The 15,389-nt window shown below is 43.6% G+C and overlaps 2 protein-coding genes across 2 annotated transcripts in view; both read left to right on the forward strand.

Annotated features, from left to right (window-relative positions):
• The first annotated feature begins 3,505 nt into the window (after positions 1-3,505).
• Positions 3,506-11,869, forward strand: LOC117062032 (uncharacterized protein C2orf78). The gene is made up of 3 exons (XM_033175116.1): positions 3,506-3,723; positions 8,204-8,953; positions 9,793-11,869. The coding sequence occupies exons 1-3, from the start codon at positions 3,627-3,629 to the stop codon at positions 11,715-11,717; spliced, it is 2,772 nt and encodes a 923-aa protein (XP_033031007.1). The 5' UTR covers positions 3,506-3,626; the 3' UTR covers positions 11,718-11,869.
• Positions 11,870-13,253: 1,384 nt separating this feature from the next.
• Positions 13,254-15,389, forward strand: part of STAMBP (STAM binding protein) — a 55,131-nt gene continuing 52,995 nt past the window's right edge. Inside the window, exon 1 of the mRNA XM_033175126.1 lies at positions 13,254-13,276. The gene's annotated coding sequence lies outside the window, so the exon portion shown is untranslated. The remainder of the gene's footprint in view (positions 13,277-15,389) is intronic.

Genomic DNA, 15,389 nt, shown 5'->3' on the forward strand with positions numbered 1-15,389 from the left:
CCTGTCACAAGCAAACAAACAAACAAACAAAAGTAATATTCACGTTTTGGAGATTCCTATCTAAACTAGGTGGAAAGAGAAAATGGAGAGTACTGGGTTATAAGGAGGCAGATATTCTAGGGTAAGGAATTTGAGATTTTAATTAGAGCAGAAAGTCAGGGTCCCCTACTCCTTCCCCTTGGGATATGCCCTGGAAAATGACAAAATGATTTTAAAAGAAAAAAATATATTTTAAATTTGAAAAAAAAGTAGAAGGACAAAAGAGTGAAATCTATTCAGAGTAGGGCAAAATGAAGTTGGATTGAGCAAATGCTTAGATCAATGGACTCGGAAGGAAACGCGCTAGAATACAGTGTCCCTAAGAAAGGCCGCTTAACAGAAGTCATATTCAGTCACTTTTTTCTGTTGACTTTTTGAGCATAGTTGACACTTGACAGTTTTTAATATAAACATTTAAGAAATATGTTTTAGAGGCCAGGCACGGTGGCTTACACCTATAATCCCAGCACTTTGGGAGGACGAGGTAGGCTGATCACCTGAGGTCAGGAGCGTGAGACAAGCTTGACCAACAAAGAAATCCCGTCTCTATTAAAAACACAAAATTAGCTGGATGTGGTGTCACATGCCTGAAATCCCAGCTACTTGAGGGGCTGAGGCAGGAGAACCGCTTGAACCTGAGAGGTGAAGGTTGCGGTGAGCCAAGATCATGCCATTGCACTCCAGCCTGGGCTATATGAGCGAAACTCCACTTAAAAAAAAAAAAAAAAAAAGAATGAAAGAAATATGCTTTAGAAATGATGCTTCCAGGCGGGGCCTGGTGGCTCACACATGTAATTGCAGCACTTTGGGAGGCTAGGCAAGCAGATCGCCTGAGGTCGGGAGTTTGAGACCAGCCTGGCCAACATGGTAAAAGCCTATCTCTACTAAAAATATAAAAATCAGCTGAGTGTGGTGGTGTGCACCTGTAATCCTACCTACCTGGGAGGCTGAGGCATGAGAATGGCTTGAACCATGGAGGCAGATGATGCAGTGAGCTGAGATCGTGCCACTGCCCTCCAGCCTAGGCGACAGAGGGAGACCCCATCTAAAAACAAACAAACAAACAAATAAACAAACTAACGATCAATTCAGGTATCTCTAAAAGCTTACCATCAAGGAAAATGATTATATGCATAGATTTCCTCCCCCAAACCAGCTTAGTCCACACGTAAATCATTAGCAACTCGGCCCTAACTCATTTTATCATAGTTACAAGAGAAGTTAGTGAGAAAAGCACGAACTAGGAAAACAAAACCCAAGGCAATCCAGGTCAACTTGGGCTGACTGCAGACATCAGTTCCTTATGCCTGGGCACACAGCACAACTCACAACACTGCCTTTTTCACAGATCCCCTCTGTAATGTCCTCCATAAAACCCATCAAGTCACCATAGCGCATGATGTTTCAAAATAAACAACCATTATGAGAAAAACATGCAGTATGTCTTACAGTGTTGTATTCCTTAAAAATATGACAACAAAAAAACATGGAGAAAAACCAACGCCTTTAAAAGTAATCTACAGGCCGGGCACAGTGGCTCACGCCTGCAATCCCAGCACTTTGCAAGGCTGAGGTGGCAAGATCACCTGAGGTCAGGAGTTTGAGACCAGCCTGGCCAACATGGTGAAACCCTGTCCTTACTCAAACTACAGAAATTAGCCAGGCATGGTGGTGGGCGCCTGTAATCCCAGCTACTCAGGAGGCTGAGGCAGGAGAATCACTTGGACGCGGGGGGAGAGGTTGCATTGAGCCAAGATCGTGCCACTGCACTCCAGCCTGGGCCACAAGAGTGAAACTCCGTCTCACTCTTATAAATAAAATAAAAATAATAAATCAAAAGCAATTTACATTCTACAGACATACTAATGAATGACATAAATGAGGTAATATGACATAAAACAAAATGGACAAAATATATTATGATTATTTTCTTCAGTGTACAGAAGTCATGGAACTTCTGGACTATCTAGCTACATAAAAAATATTGAATTGTCTGTTCTGTTAACATAAAATAGGTATGTCAAACTGTTTGTCACAGAAACCAAAATATCCACACAAATCTCTTTTTTCCTGCACCCTCACTTTGCCTGTTTCCTATTCTCCACTAAATGCTTTAACTCTTCATTTGGCCTGGCCCTTGCACCCAAGCATGACTGACAGGAAATCCTAAAGGCCCTAGATTCTATAGTGGCTGTTTGCAAGGGAGAGGAGGCTATAAGTAACTGCCACACTGGATTCTCTTATGTGAGAAGAAAGAAAGTATCCTGAATGCTTCTCGCGTATAAAACAGCAGGAAGGCAGGGTGTCTGTGTGGCCCAAGGAGCCAGAGGTAGCAAACTATGGGCAGAAGAATTGTGACCAAAGGCTAGAAGAGGGAAGGTCTGCAGTCAGCCTTGTCTTCTACCTCTCTGGTGTTTGCTTCTCATGAGCAGAGTCCGTTTTGCAAACATCAGGACACTGAAAAGAAGACTCCTGCTCTGGAAGTTGACAAGAACTAATATCCATGAATGTAAAAATCCAAGATCAAGGCTCAGCCCAGAAACAATGCCTAAAATCAAGGGGTTAAAAAAAGAGAGCAGAAGAGAGATCCAAGATCAATCCAGCCGAGCCCAAAGAAGGTAGAATTCAAGGAGAAGAAACTAAAAGAGAGGACTCCTGGACCACAACATGTCCTACAAGGAGCAGTCAACGAACTTTGCTCCTCAACCAAATTACAAAAGAGGGCTCTTTAATCCCTTCCTTTGGCCCTTAAAAGCGGCAGTAGGGCTGGGCGCAGTGGCTTACGCCTGTAATCCCAGCATTTTGGGAGGCTGAGGCGGGCGGATCACGAGGTCAGGAGATCAAGACCATCCGGCTAACACGGTGAAACCCCATCTCTACTTAAATTACAAAAGAATAGCCGGCGAAGTGGTGGGCGCCTGTACTCCCAGCTACTCAGGAGGCTGAGGCAGGAGAATGGCGTGAACCCAGGAGGTGGAGCTTGCAGTGAACTCAGATCATGCCACTGCACTCCAGCCTGGGCAACAGAGCGAGACTCTGTCTCAAAAAAACAAACAAAAAAAAAGCGGCATTAAATTCATTAATCAGATTCACTGAAATGGTTTTAGAACGACTGTAATTGCTCAACTTAGACGTCCCTTTCCTGTTTCCCCAACGATATTGTGTATGTACTATATAATTATAAATGCATAGCATTATATAGTATGAAATATAACATATAAATGTCAGTTAATTATATGAGTGAACATTTATGGGAAACATTCAGATGATCTCCCTAACATGAGAGCCTGGGGGAAAGTGGGACTAACACGTCTGTCTTGCAGATTTCACCTCCCCAGAGCTCAGCCACTTAGTGCTGTTACAGCTTTCCTACCACCTCTGCCAGCCAATCCTGTCTTGTTGGGAATCTGACCTCCCTATTGGCTATCGCAGACCTTTAAACTGCCTGCTTTGTGACATCATTCTCCCAGCAAACCTACCAGCACCTGGTAGAATCTTGGGGTTTGCTGGGAGTGGCCTGTAAATTTGTATCATCGCAAGTGGCCAGTGACCAGTGACTGGTGACCAGTGGTCTTCATACTGGACACATGCGCTCGTTGGCTTCAGCCACCCAGACATCTGCTAGTATCGTCTCTTCATCCCTTGTATCTGCAGTTGATGTTTCTTCTTCTCTGACCATGTCAGGTAAAGAAAGAAACGTTTTAAAAAGGTTTTCATGAGATTTCCTTCCCCGTAAATTTAGATTTCTTTCCCCCTATAGTCCCAAACAGCTTGGAATAACAGGGAAACTCTTGAAGTAGAAATCTAGAGACCTCATTTCAGTTTTGGCTTTGACATTTACTAGCTGTGTGACTTTAGATAACTTATTCTCTCATGAAATCTGTTTCCTCATCTGTTACATTAGGATAATAAGTTCGTTATTCCCTCTCGCCCTTTTCTTTTCCAACACTGAATCTTAATGGGTATACGTATAGAAAATGAAATCAGAGACTTTCTGAGAGTGTTCATTTCAACAGAAACAGAGAACAACTCAAAGTGGCATAGAAAAGCAGCAATATGTTCTGAGATGTTTCATTTGTAATAATCTCCCTCCACTAATATTTCAACTTTCCTATTTTAAATTTAGTGATGTTTAGTGATGTTTTAAATATTATTCAGCCAGGCACGGTGGCTCACACCTGTAATCTCAGCACTTTGGGAGGCCATCTCCCTCACTAATATTTCAACTTTACTATTTTAAATTTAGTGATGTTTACAGATGTGTAGTGATGCTTTGAATATTCAGTTGGGCGTGGTAGCTCATGCCTGCAATCTCAATGCTTTGGGAGGCTGAGGTGGGAGGATCGCTTGGGCCTGGGAGTTCACAACCAGTCTGTGCAAGATGGGAAGACCCCCATGTCTACAAAAACTTTGTAAAAATCAGGCAGGGTTGGGGGTATGCCAGCTACTCAGGAGGCTGAGGTGGGAGGATCAGAGGATCCTGATCAAGAGGATCCTCCTGCTTGAGCCCAGGAGGTTGAGGCTGCAGTGAGCCATGTTCACACCACTGGACTTCAGCCTGGGTGAGAAAGTGAGACCCTGTCACAAGCAAACAAACAAACAAAAGTAATATCCATGTTTTGGAGATTCCTATTTAAACTAGGTGGAAAGAGAAAATGGAGAGTACTGGGTTAAAAGGAGGCAGGTATTCTAGGGTAAGGAATTTGGGATTTTAATTAAAGCAGAAAGGGTCCCCTACTCTTTCCCCTTGGGATATACCCTGAAGAATGACAAAATGATTTTAAAAGAGAAAAATATATTTTAAATTTGAAAAAAAAAAAAAAAAAAGAAGCAGAAGGACAACAGAGTGAAATCTATTCAAGACAGGGCAAAATGAAGTTGGTTTTAGCAAATGCTTTTATCACTGACCTAGGAAGGGAACAGGCTAGAATAGAGTTTCCCTAGGAAAAGCAGCTTATCAGAAGTCACATTCAGTTGTTTTTTTTTCTGTTGCCTTCTTAAACATAGATGACACTTGACAGTTTTTTTTTTTTTTGAGACAGAGTCTGGTTCTGTCGCCCAGACTGGAGTGTGGTGGCTGGATCTCAGCTCACTGCAAGCTCCGCCTCCCAGGTTTAGGCCATTCTCCTGCCTCCGCCTCCCAAGTAGCTGGGACTACAGGCGTCCGCCTTGTCGCCCGGCTAGTTTTTTGTATTATTTAGTAGAGATGGGGTTTCACCGTATTAGCCAGGGTGGTCTCGATCTCCTGACCTTGTGATCCGCCCGTCTCGGCCTCCAAAGTGCTAGGATTACAGGCTTGAGCCACCGTGCCCGGCCTACAGTTTTTAATATAAACATTGTAGAAATATGTTTTAAAGTCCGGGCAGGATGGCTCACACCTGTAATCCCAGCACTTTGGGAGGCCGAGGTAGGCTGATCACCTGAGGTCAGGAGTGTGAGACAAGCCTGACCAACATGGAGAAATCTTGTCTCTATTAAAAATACAAAATTAGCCAGGCATGGTGGCGCCTGCATGTAATCCCAGCTACTTGGGAGGCTGAGGCAGGAGAATCAATTGAACCTGGGAGGCGGTGAGCCGAGATCATGCCATTGCACTCCAGCATGGGCAACAAGAGCGAAACTCTCTCAAAAAAAAAATATGTAAACATTATATATATATACACACACACACATATATATGTTTTAGAAATGATGCCTCCAGGCCGGGCTCGGTGGCTCACACCTGTAATCCCAGCACTTTGGGAGGCAGGTGGATCACCTGAGGTTGGGAGTTCGAGATCAGCCTGGCCAACATGGTGAAACCCCATCTCTACTAAAAATACAAAAATTAACTGGGTGTGGTGACAGGCGCCTGTAATCCCAGCTACTCGGGAGGCTTAGGCAGGAGAATCTCTGGAACCCGGGAGGCAGAGGTTGCAGTGAGCTGAGATCTTGCCACTGTACTCCAGTCTATACGACAGAGCAAGACTCCATCTCAAAAGAAAAGATATGATGCTTCCTACAAACAAGAAACGAGTAAGTGGTTACCTAGAGAGCTGGAGGACATGTAATTGGCAGTGTGCTGTTTCTAATTTTTAAATTACATGGATGTTTCTCCTATTAATAATAAAAGTAAGTTTCTGAGAAAAGAATGTATCATTACTTGCATCAGAAAAGCAATACCTTTGTGTGAAAAGTAGATTTCTAGTAAAAGCTGCTTTTTTTATCTTAATACTTTTTTCCAAAAACAGAGTACATACTGATTTGCAATGAACTGCTTTTAGACCGAAGAATAAAAAGTCAAGCCACATATCAACCACATATCTCTAATTCCATATCTATCTAAATCAAATTTTCTGGAGTCCTTTGAACTTTCCCACATTCAAAACATTTTTTAATTGGATTCCAGCAGTTGTTTTTTTTAAGCTATGGGGATGTCATTTTCCTGGATGTTGGAGATGATTATAATCTAGGTTTTGAGGATAAATATTACAGCTCTCATGATACTGTTTAAGGATTTTTTTCTGCTTGTTATGTGGCTACAATAATTTAAGTCTTCTACTAAGATTAATATCTGTCATTTGCTGGGTAATAGTCATAGAAATATGAATGAGCGTAAAAATGGAATTCCTTCACTTATTTTTTGCATTCTATTTTGTACCAGTTTTTATTGAAATATCCACATATATTATGGCTATTTTACATTCACATTTACTGCATTTTTCTGCTTGTTACACACTTTTTGCTGATACAGTCTCTCTATCTATATATGCTGGTTAGAAATTCATTCGTTCTATTACGGGCTATTTCTTGGTTAATAGTATTCACTTAGAAAAAGTAGATACTATTCAGTTTCCTAATGTTGCATGTATGGTAGCAGATTTAGTTAGTAATTTACTACATTCTGATGCTAGCTACATACCCCAGTTTTCATTAATATCTATATATTGTTTTAATTCCATGATTTTATGTTTTAAATTATTTTGTCTGTTTTTTCAGAACTTACTGTATCTTCCTCATTATAAGTCATATGTAATCTATCACTTTTATTCATGTATGAATTATCACTGCTATTATTTTATAACTACTTTATAGACAAGCAGCCTGAAGCTCAGAGTTTAACTAGCTTTTTTCTTTCAAAAAGCATTTCTTGGCCGGGCGTTGTGGCTCATGCCTGTAATCCTAGCACTTTGGAAGACCGAGGCAGGCAGATAATCTGATGCCAGTGGTTCCAGACCAGCCTGGCAAACATGGCAAAACCTCGTCTCTATTAAAAATGCAAAAAATTAGCCAGGCACAGTGGCATGCGCCTATAATCCCAGCTACTCAGGAGACTGAGGCATGAGAATTGCTTGAGCCCAGGAGGCAGAGGTTGCAGTGAGCTGAGATCTGGCCACTGCACTCCAGCCCGGGCGACAGAGCAAGACTCCGTCTCAAAAAAAAAAAAAAAAAAGCATTTCTATCAGGTAGTTCTTTTGACTTATGACAAAAAGCCAGGCTTGAAGAGGGCAAAAAATGACCTTTTAGATTTACCAATGACCTAGGTTAAATGTAAAGTCTGGGACATGTCACATGACCTGCAGAAGCAAAATGTGACACTAAGGATTATAAAGGTAATAGCTGTACTGTATTCTAGTAGACCCAAAAAAAATGCCATATTAAAAGCTCTCATTTCCTAGTTTCTGGTCGATGCTCAGAGAAAAGACCCCTGGCAAGGAAGTCAGATTCTGTAAACTGGTAATGATATTAACATAATGGTAAAACTTAAACAGGTCAATCTGACCTCTCTCAGACTCATAAAATGAAATGTTAGAACATCTCTAAGGACCTCCTAGTTCTAAAATGCTCCAATTCTAGGAAATAGTTATGAGTCTATACTAACCCAGATTCAAGGGAAAGATAGGGAAGGGAGAAGGTTGCTTCTAGCCTAGGAAATCATGTACGAACCCAGACCACTTGGGTCTTCACATCTGTGTCCAAGCTGGACACAAAGGCAGTTCATCAGAAGAGGACCAAACTGCCTCAGCACTCATGGCCATCATAAACTGTTTGGCTTTTGGTATCTCAGTGAGTATTGGTATTAGAGGCTTCCTGATTGCAACAACCTTAAGATAATGCTATTCTTCAAATAAGGTGAGAATTTTTCAATCTCATTGGTTTTTTTCATCTCTCTTGTTTCCTACAGAAGATTTCCAAAATACGTCTTTACCTGGAACTGCAAATTCTCTGCAGTTCTCTCTTCCTGTGGTGAGCAATGCGGCTTCCTTAACAGGAAGCATCTCCAACTTCTCCAGAGCCTCTGCTCCAGTCATCAGCTCAGCATGGCTACAGCCATCAGCCTCTGGCACCTCCTTCCAGCCAATCATGGGCAGTGCCTATCTTTATCAACATTCTAGCACAACTATGTTGTCTGGGGTTACTGGCCAGAGCCATATTTCTACTTCAGCTGCCTCTTATCCAGGCAGTTTTGAGTGGAATAGTACAGCAAGCACAGCAAAGAAGTCATCCTCACTCAGGGACTTCACTGTGACTCTCATTGACCAGAACACAGCTGTCTCTTCCATGTCTATGACAGCCCAGTATGATAAAACTTCAGATACCAATACTGTGGTCCCTCTGTATCCGTCACTATCTGCCAGCCTTGTTCAGGGGACACTAACTCAAATTCCAAATCAGCAGGGCCATAGCCTGTCACTTCCCTACCAGATAGGAAGTCAGGTCTATTACTATAATCAAGGCACACTGGGACCTCAACTATCCTGCCTGCAATCCTATGGCTCTGTGTCATACACAGGATATAGGGCTTCTGCCCATCAACCAGAAATGGTGATGGTGCTAAAGGAGGTTCAGCCCACAAATGTCCTACCACCAGTCTCTACTTCTGGGATGTATTACTCTGTGTCTACTCAACCCATCACAGAAACCAGTGTTCAAGGTGAGTACAAACAGCAAGAAAGGAGAGGAATAATGTCAGCATTGAAAAGGAGGGTCAAATCTGTAGCTGTGTGATGAGTCCACGGATAGGTAGAATTTAAGTCCTGAGACTTCAACCACTATTCTGGGGCAGTGCTCTCCATTTGCAGACTCTATATGAGAACACCTTATAGGTGGGAAAGTGGAACACTATAATGGCCATCTATGCTACATGTAAGAGAGTCCCAAGAGCATACTCAGGGATACATTGTTTAGTGCCCTGACCGATCACTTCCCCCGCACTACCACGCTGTAACGTCCTTCCTTAATCTATTACTTCAGTCTCTTTGGAAGGTACTTCAGAACTCTTATTTTGGCAGTGACATTTTGATTTTCCTTAACTTACAATAGGATTTAAGACCTTGTGTTGAGAGATCCTCTCCAAAACAAACAGGCTCAGAATCTGTGCTTGCTGATATATTTCATGAGGAAGGGCTCCATTCTTTCCCCTAGTCCATGGTGTAAAGTGTTCTTATTCTCTCAGGAGAGTGGAGAGAATGGAAAGGATCCTATAAGAATGTGAGGCTTTACAAAACATCTCCTATTTTAAAAATCACGTTCACTTTTTGACTTACAACAACTCTGTGAAATGCAAAGAAAACCAAGAAACAATCACATAACTGATAACCAGTAAGAGAACAGTCACTGCCAATCTCCTAATACAGGGTCTTGTCCATGGTCCTTAAGAAGAGCTAGTAGAAATGCCTTGCCCACGTTGGAAAGGTATCTGATTGCCGCATTGGTGTGTGTGGGGTGCATCTCACTTACCAGGGACTGACTTCTTGCTTGATTCCTTTGTAGCGATGGAAACTTCCCTGGGGATGGATACTTCCCTGGGATTGCAATCTCCAAGCCAGACATTTTGTCTGCCACAAACTCAAGAATTCTCCAAGTCCTTCAGTAGCAGAAATACCCAGATACTTGAGAGTAACCCATCACCTGAGCTTGGGGACATTTCAATGATAACTCCAGTCCAGAGTCCTACTAATCTCTTGACACTGTCTCCAGCTCCAAGCCAGGAAAAAAATGAGAATGAGACTTTGGACGAGATTAAAACCAACCTTTCAAAGCCTCTAGATGTCTACCAGATCCTAACAGGAAATCAAGATCCTCCACTACTTCCTGTAGAAGTCCCTGATATTCACCCACTTCTGGCCTGCATTGATCCTCTTGGCCAAGAGGAGCAGCCTGGTTCTGAAAATGCCGATCAAAGAAATAACAGCCTGAGTCTTGAGGACCAAGGGATATTTGAAAATGGGATTGAGTCTAGCAGTGATTTGGCAGACATCACTACATTGGTGGAGGATACTTACCTCCCCCCACTCTTCAGTTCCTTACAGGACCTTGACCTACCCAAAGGTCCCTCAGCAAAGAAAGCCAAAGATACCAGTGCCATCAAGGTAAATCAGGTGCAGGAAAAGTCATGTGTCATAAAGGGTCACTCTGATCAAGTCAGGGAGAATAAGCATAAAGCTTCTGAGCCTATCCAGGGTGCTCCGAAGGCCAAAATCCAGCCAAAGAACCCAGAGTGCCTATTAGAGGGAGAAGTGGTTGTTTGCAGTGCTACAGTCAGTGACAGTGCCTCTGTGAACAAGGCCAAGCATTCTAGCAACAAACCTCACAAAGCTGCATCCAGCAGGATCAGCAAAGCTAAGAGCCATGGGCAGGAAAAGACCAAAGGGAACAGAAAAAACAGCTCCAAGAAATCTGAAGAGAGTAAGCAGTCAGGGAACAAAGTCAAGGTAGAAGAGAAGCAAACCATTCCCAACATGAAGCGGAAGAAAAATCAACCTGAGCTTAGCCAAGAGATCTTTAAAAAGCCCCGAAGCTCCCTGCGCATGCACATGCTGGAGTCCGTGCAAGTTTTCCATGCACTCGGGAAAAAGATCGATAAGAAAGCTGGATTCTCTTCCTCCAGGACCCTGGGAAGCTCAAGCAACACCCAAAACCACCAGCCATTCCCAGCTCTCAAACCATGGCTGCATACCCAACGTGAGGGTAAAGGCCCGGAGAAAATTCAAGTCAAGGCCCAGAAACTAGATGGTAGTGCTGAAAAAGAGTGTCCATCTCCATCCCACTCTGAGTTGCCACCACCTGGGAAGGTCAAGTTGATACCTTTGCCCTTTCTGGCCCTGGACAAACCTCAAGCTCGACCTGTTTCTCGGCGGCCAAACCCTCCGGCCTCACGTGGGCCTGCTGTGGCTTACCCTGCTCAACCTGATTCTACTGACTCAGCTCAGTCGACTGCAGTCAATCCATCCCCACCAGCTCCTACCAACACATCTTTGCCAGGTCCTGCCACACCAGCTCAGCCAATTTTGACCAAAGCAACCCAACCTGGTTCAGCCAACCCTACCCAGCCTACTGTCCCTCAATCTGCAGTTTCTAGGCCATCACTCTGCAAAACATCATCTTGTTCTTCTCTGCAGCGGGAGCCTGTTTCCACTGCTGTGACCAATCTCCAGTCCCTGCCCAAGACTCAAAATCAATTTCCAATCCAAGACTTCAGCTTCGAACCCCGTCCATGGAGGAAACCCACTGTTCCTGAGCCAGTAATGTCAACGCCTATCACAGAAGAGCAGAGGCCAGAGCGTGAGGCAATGAAGAGAAAGGCTCAACAAGAGCGTGAGAATGCTGCCAAATACACCTCTCTGGGGAAAGTGCAGTTTTTCGTTGAAAGGGAAAGAGATATGGAAATTGCTGAATACTACGGCTACACAATCTAAGAGATGAGATTGTTGGTTTTATGTTGGATACCGCTGGTTTTCCACATATATAGATAGAGACTAATTTATTTATTCTGATATATTTTTAAAACATAATAAAGAAATGTAATAGAATTAATAGATAAGTAATAAAGAGGCCTTTTCAGTTTTGAGATGCTGTTGACTGCGAATTTTCTTTGGTGTGGAGGTGGGGATCAAAGGTTGCATTAGAAAGAAGGAACTATGGCCAGGTGCGGTGGCTCATTCCTATAATCCCAGCACTTTGGGAGGCCGAGGTGGGTGGATCACCTGAGTTCAGGAGTTCGAGACCAGCCTGGCCAACATGGTGAAACTACAAATACAAAACTACAAGCTAAAAACTAAAAATACAAAAATTTAGCTGGGTGTGGTGGCGGGTGCCTGTAATCCCAGCTTCTCAGGAGGCTGAGGCAGGAGAATCCCTTGAACCCGGGTGGTGGAGGTTGAAGCGAGCCGAGATCATGCCACTACACTCCAGCCTGGACAACAGAGCGAGACTCTAGCTCAAAAAAAAAAAAAAAAAAAAGAAGGAATTTAAAGTTGGATGGGAGAATAGACAAAAAAGGATAAGAACTGAAGAAACAGGAAGGACCATGGTCCAGGACTGAGAAGGTCAAATGGGGAGAGATTTTATGGGCTTATATAAGGAATCAGAAATGGGGAAAATGGCAGAAGTAAGATGCAAAATCTGAGGTTAGGACTAAAAGAATAAAATTTGGATGTAAGTTGAAGATGGCAGAAGATGAGGCTGGGTGGACCAAAATAAATGTACAAAGTCTCCCATGGATGATGGCCTTATGTCTCATAGCCTAGCAGATAGGTATTTTAGAAAACAAGATTCAGGACTCATCAACAGGTTTGGGTTACCTTATACACACATGATCACAGTTGGGAAAGTGAGTACAAAACATAGGGGAAATCTACCAGGGGAATGGCAAGGGCTCACAGTTCTCCAAGGTGCAGCTGATAACCTGGGGCCCAGCCAAGTGAACTGCAGCAGCATGAAGCTGGCCCAGGACAGACCCCAGAGTATGGATCTCCATTTATTCAACCAACACCTATGCACGGGGCAGTGAGACGCACTACTTCAGTTCACCTTCACAACAACACACAAGACCAGTAACACTATGCCACTTTACTAGTGAGGTTCAGCAATGGGCTTGGGTCACTCTGCATGCAAAGGGGGAAGGCCTGTGGGTCTCCGAAGTCAGTAGCGTTTGCAAGCCCCTGCAGGCAGCCAGCCTGGCTTTCAGACCACGGCATCCAGAGGTTACAGGCAGAGGAAATCAAGCTTCTGGAGGGACTTCTAAGAGGCCTGCCAGATCCTCCTCCACCCATTCCAGCACGTGCAGTCTTCTCGGCCATCACCATTAACTGAAGTACACGAGAAAAAATGGCTTGCAGCGTCCGTTTTCACAGGATGAGTGGTGGGCACGCGTGCGCCCTGGGTCCCCCTCCGAAACCCGCAAGACGCAGGCGCCCAACTGTCCAGAGCCGCTCCTTAGGGGAAGGGGGGCCCCCCTTGGGAGGCACAGGGGGAGGTAGAAAGGGTTGGGGGCGCTGGGGGGAGGGCAGGAGAGGAATGAGTGGGGGAAGGGAAGATGGGGGCAGTGGATGGTCACCATGGGAAAATCAGTAATTCACTTTAAAAATAATTAGTTTCTGATATATAATTCACCTAACATAAAATTCACCATTCAAAATCCGTACCATGCGGCCGGGAGCGGGCTGTATTCCCAGCACTTTGGGAGGCTGAGGCAGGCAGATCACTTGAGCTCAGAAGTTCGAGACCAGCCTGGCCAACATGGTGAAACCCCGTCTCTAATAAAAATACGAAATTTAGCCTAGCGTGGTGGTGTGTGCCTGTAATCCCAGCTACTCAGGAGGCTGAGGCACAAGAATCGCTTGAACCTGGGAGGGGGAGGTTGCAGTGAGCCGAGATGGTGCCACTGCACTCCAGCCTGGGTAACAGAGCAAGACTCAGTCTCAAAACAAAAAACAAAAATCGTACAATTCAGTGGCATTTAGGATGTTCACAAGGTTGTACAATCATTACGACTATCTGCATTAACTTTTCATCATCCCCTGCAAGAAAACCCTCTACCCATTAGCGGTCACTCCTCATTCCCTCCTCCCTCTGGCACCAGGCAACCACCAATCTCTGGATTTACCTTTTCTGGACATTTCATACAAATGGAATCATACAACATGTGACCTTTGGTATCTGGCTTCATTTAGTACTATGTTTTAAAGGTTTATCTATATGCTGTAGTGTGTATCTGAACTTTATTCCTTTTCATGCTGCATACTATTCTTATTGTATGACTACACCACATTGGCTTATCCATTCATCCGTTACTAGACATTTGGGTTGTTTCCACCAGCAATTTATATTTATTGAGAGTTTATTCTGTGCCTGGTAGCACCTCGCTAAGTTATTCACCCCATTTCACAGATAAGGAGGTAGAGAATCTGAAGAATTTGCCCAAGATTAAGAGCTAGCTAGCAACTGCTAGCAACAGTTCGGATTTGAACACAGGCATTTTAGACTTCAAAGGTAATAGATTCACATGATAGAACATTAAAAAGACACAAAATGGTAACAATGGAAATTCACCCTTTCCCCAAGTTTCCTAGCCACCACCTACCCCCTCCCTTAGAGGCATCTACTTTTGCCACTTTAAGGATTCTTCCAGATAAATTATTTTTACCCCAACATGTACATATTACGATTTACTGAATAATCTGTCCCATTGATGTGAAATGTCTCTTTTATGATATACTATGTTTCTATGTGTTTGCATTACTCTTTTCAGAACTGTCCTGACTTTTTTACCTATCTTTTATATTTGCCATTTCTCTAGAATCCTTTTTATTTTCTTTTTGATTTTTAAAAATTTCTTCTTTTTTAAAGGCATTATCCATTATGTTAATTCTTTTTTTTTTTTTTTTTTTTTTTTTGAGGCAGACTCTCGCTCTGTCACTAGGCTAGAGTGCACTGGTGCCACCTTGGTTTCACCTCCTGGGTTCAAGTGATTCTCATGCCTCAGCCTCCTGAGTAGCTGAGATTACAAGCGCACATCACCATGCCTGTCTAATTTTTTTCTTTCTTTTTTTTTTTTTTTTTTCCTGAGATGGAGTTTCGATCTCGTTGCCCAGGCTGGAGAGCAATGATGGCGTGATCTCAGCTCACCACAACCTCTGCCTCCTGAGTTCAAGCGATCCTCCTGCCTCAGTCTCCCGAGTAGCTGGGATTGCGGGCATGCGCCACCATGCCTGGCTAATTTTGTATTTTTAGTAGAGACGGGGTTTTGCCATGTTGGTCAGGCTGGTCTCAATCTCCTGACCTCAGGTGATCCACCCGCCTTGGCTTCCCGAAGTGCTGGGATTACAGGTGTGAGCCACCGCACCAGGCCTAATTTTTGTATTTTGAGTAGAGACAGGGTTTTGCCACGTTGGCCAAGCTGGTCTTCAACTCCTGACCTCAACTGATCCGCCCACCTTGGCCTCCCAAAGTGCTGGGATTACAGGTGTTTTTTAAAATGTAGCCACCATGCCCAGCCTGTTCATTCTTGTGTTCTTTTTAGTTTAGTCTTCTTTTCTGAAGTTTTTCTTTTGTTTTTAATTCTGTTCTGAGTTCTACCATCTCACCTA

The sequence above is a fragment of the Trachypithecus francoisi genome, unplaced genomic scaffold (genome assembly GCF_009764315.1).
Source record: "Trachypithecus francoisi isolate TF-2019V2 unplaced genomic scaffold, Tfra_2.0 Lachesis_group17, whole genome shotgun sequence".
NCBI lineage: Eukaryota > Metazoa > Chordata > Mammalia > Primates > Cercopithecidae > Trachypithecus > Trachypithecus francoisi.

Coding starts and splice junctions, on each gene's coding strand:
- LOC117062032 (XM_033175116.1), top strand. CDS start 3,627: ATGCGCTCGTTGGCTTCAGCCACCCAGACATCTGCTAGTATCGTCTCT. Junction 3,724..8,203: donor TTCTTCTCTGACCATGTCAG/GTAAAGAAAGAA, acceptor TGTTTCCTACAG/AAGATTTCCAAAATACGTCT. Junction 8,954..9,792: donor CACAGAAACCAGTGTTCAAG/GTGAGTACAAAC, acceptor ATTCCTTTGTAG/CGATGGAAACTTCCCTGGGG.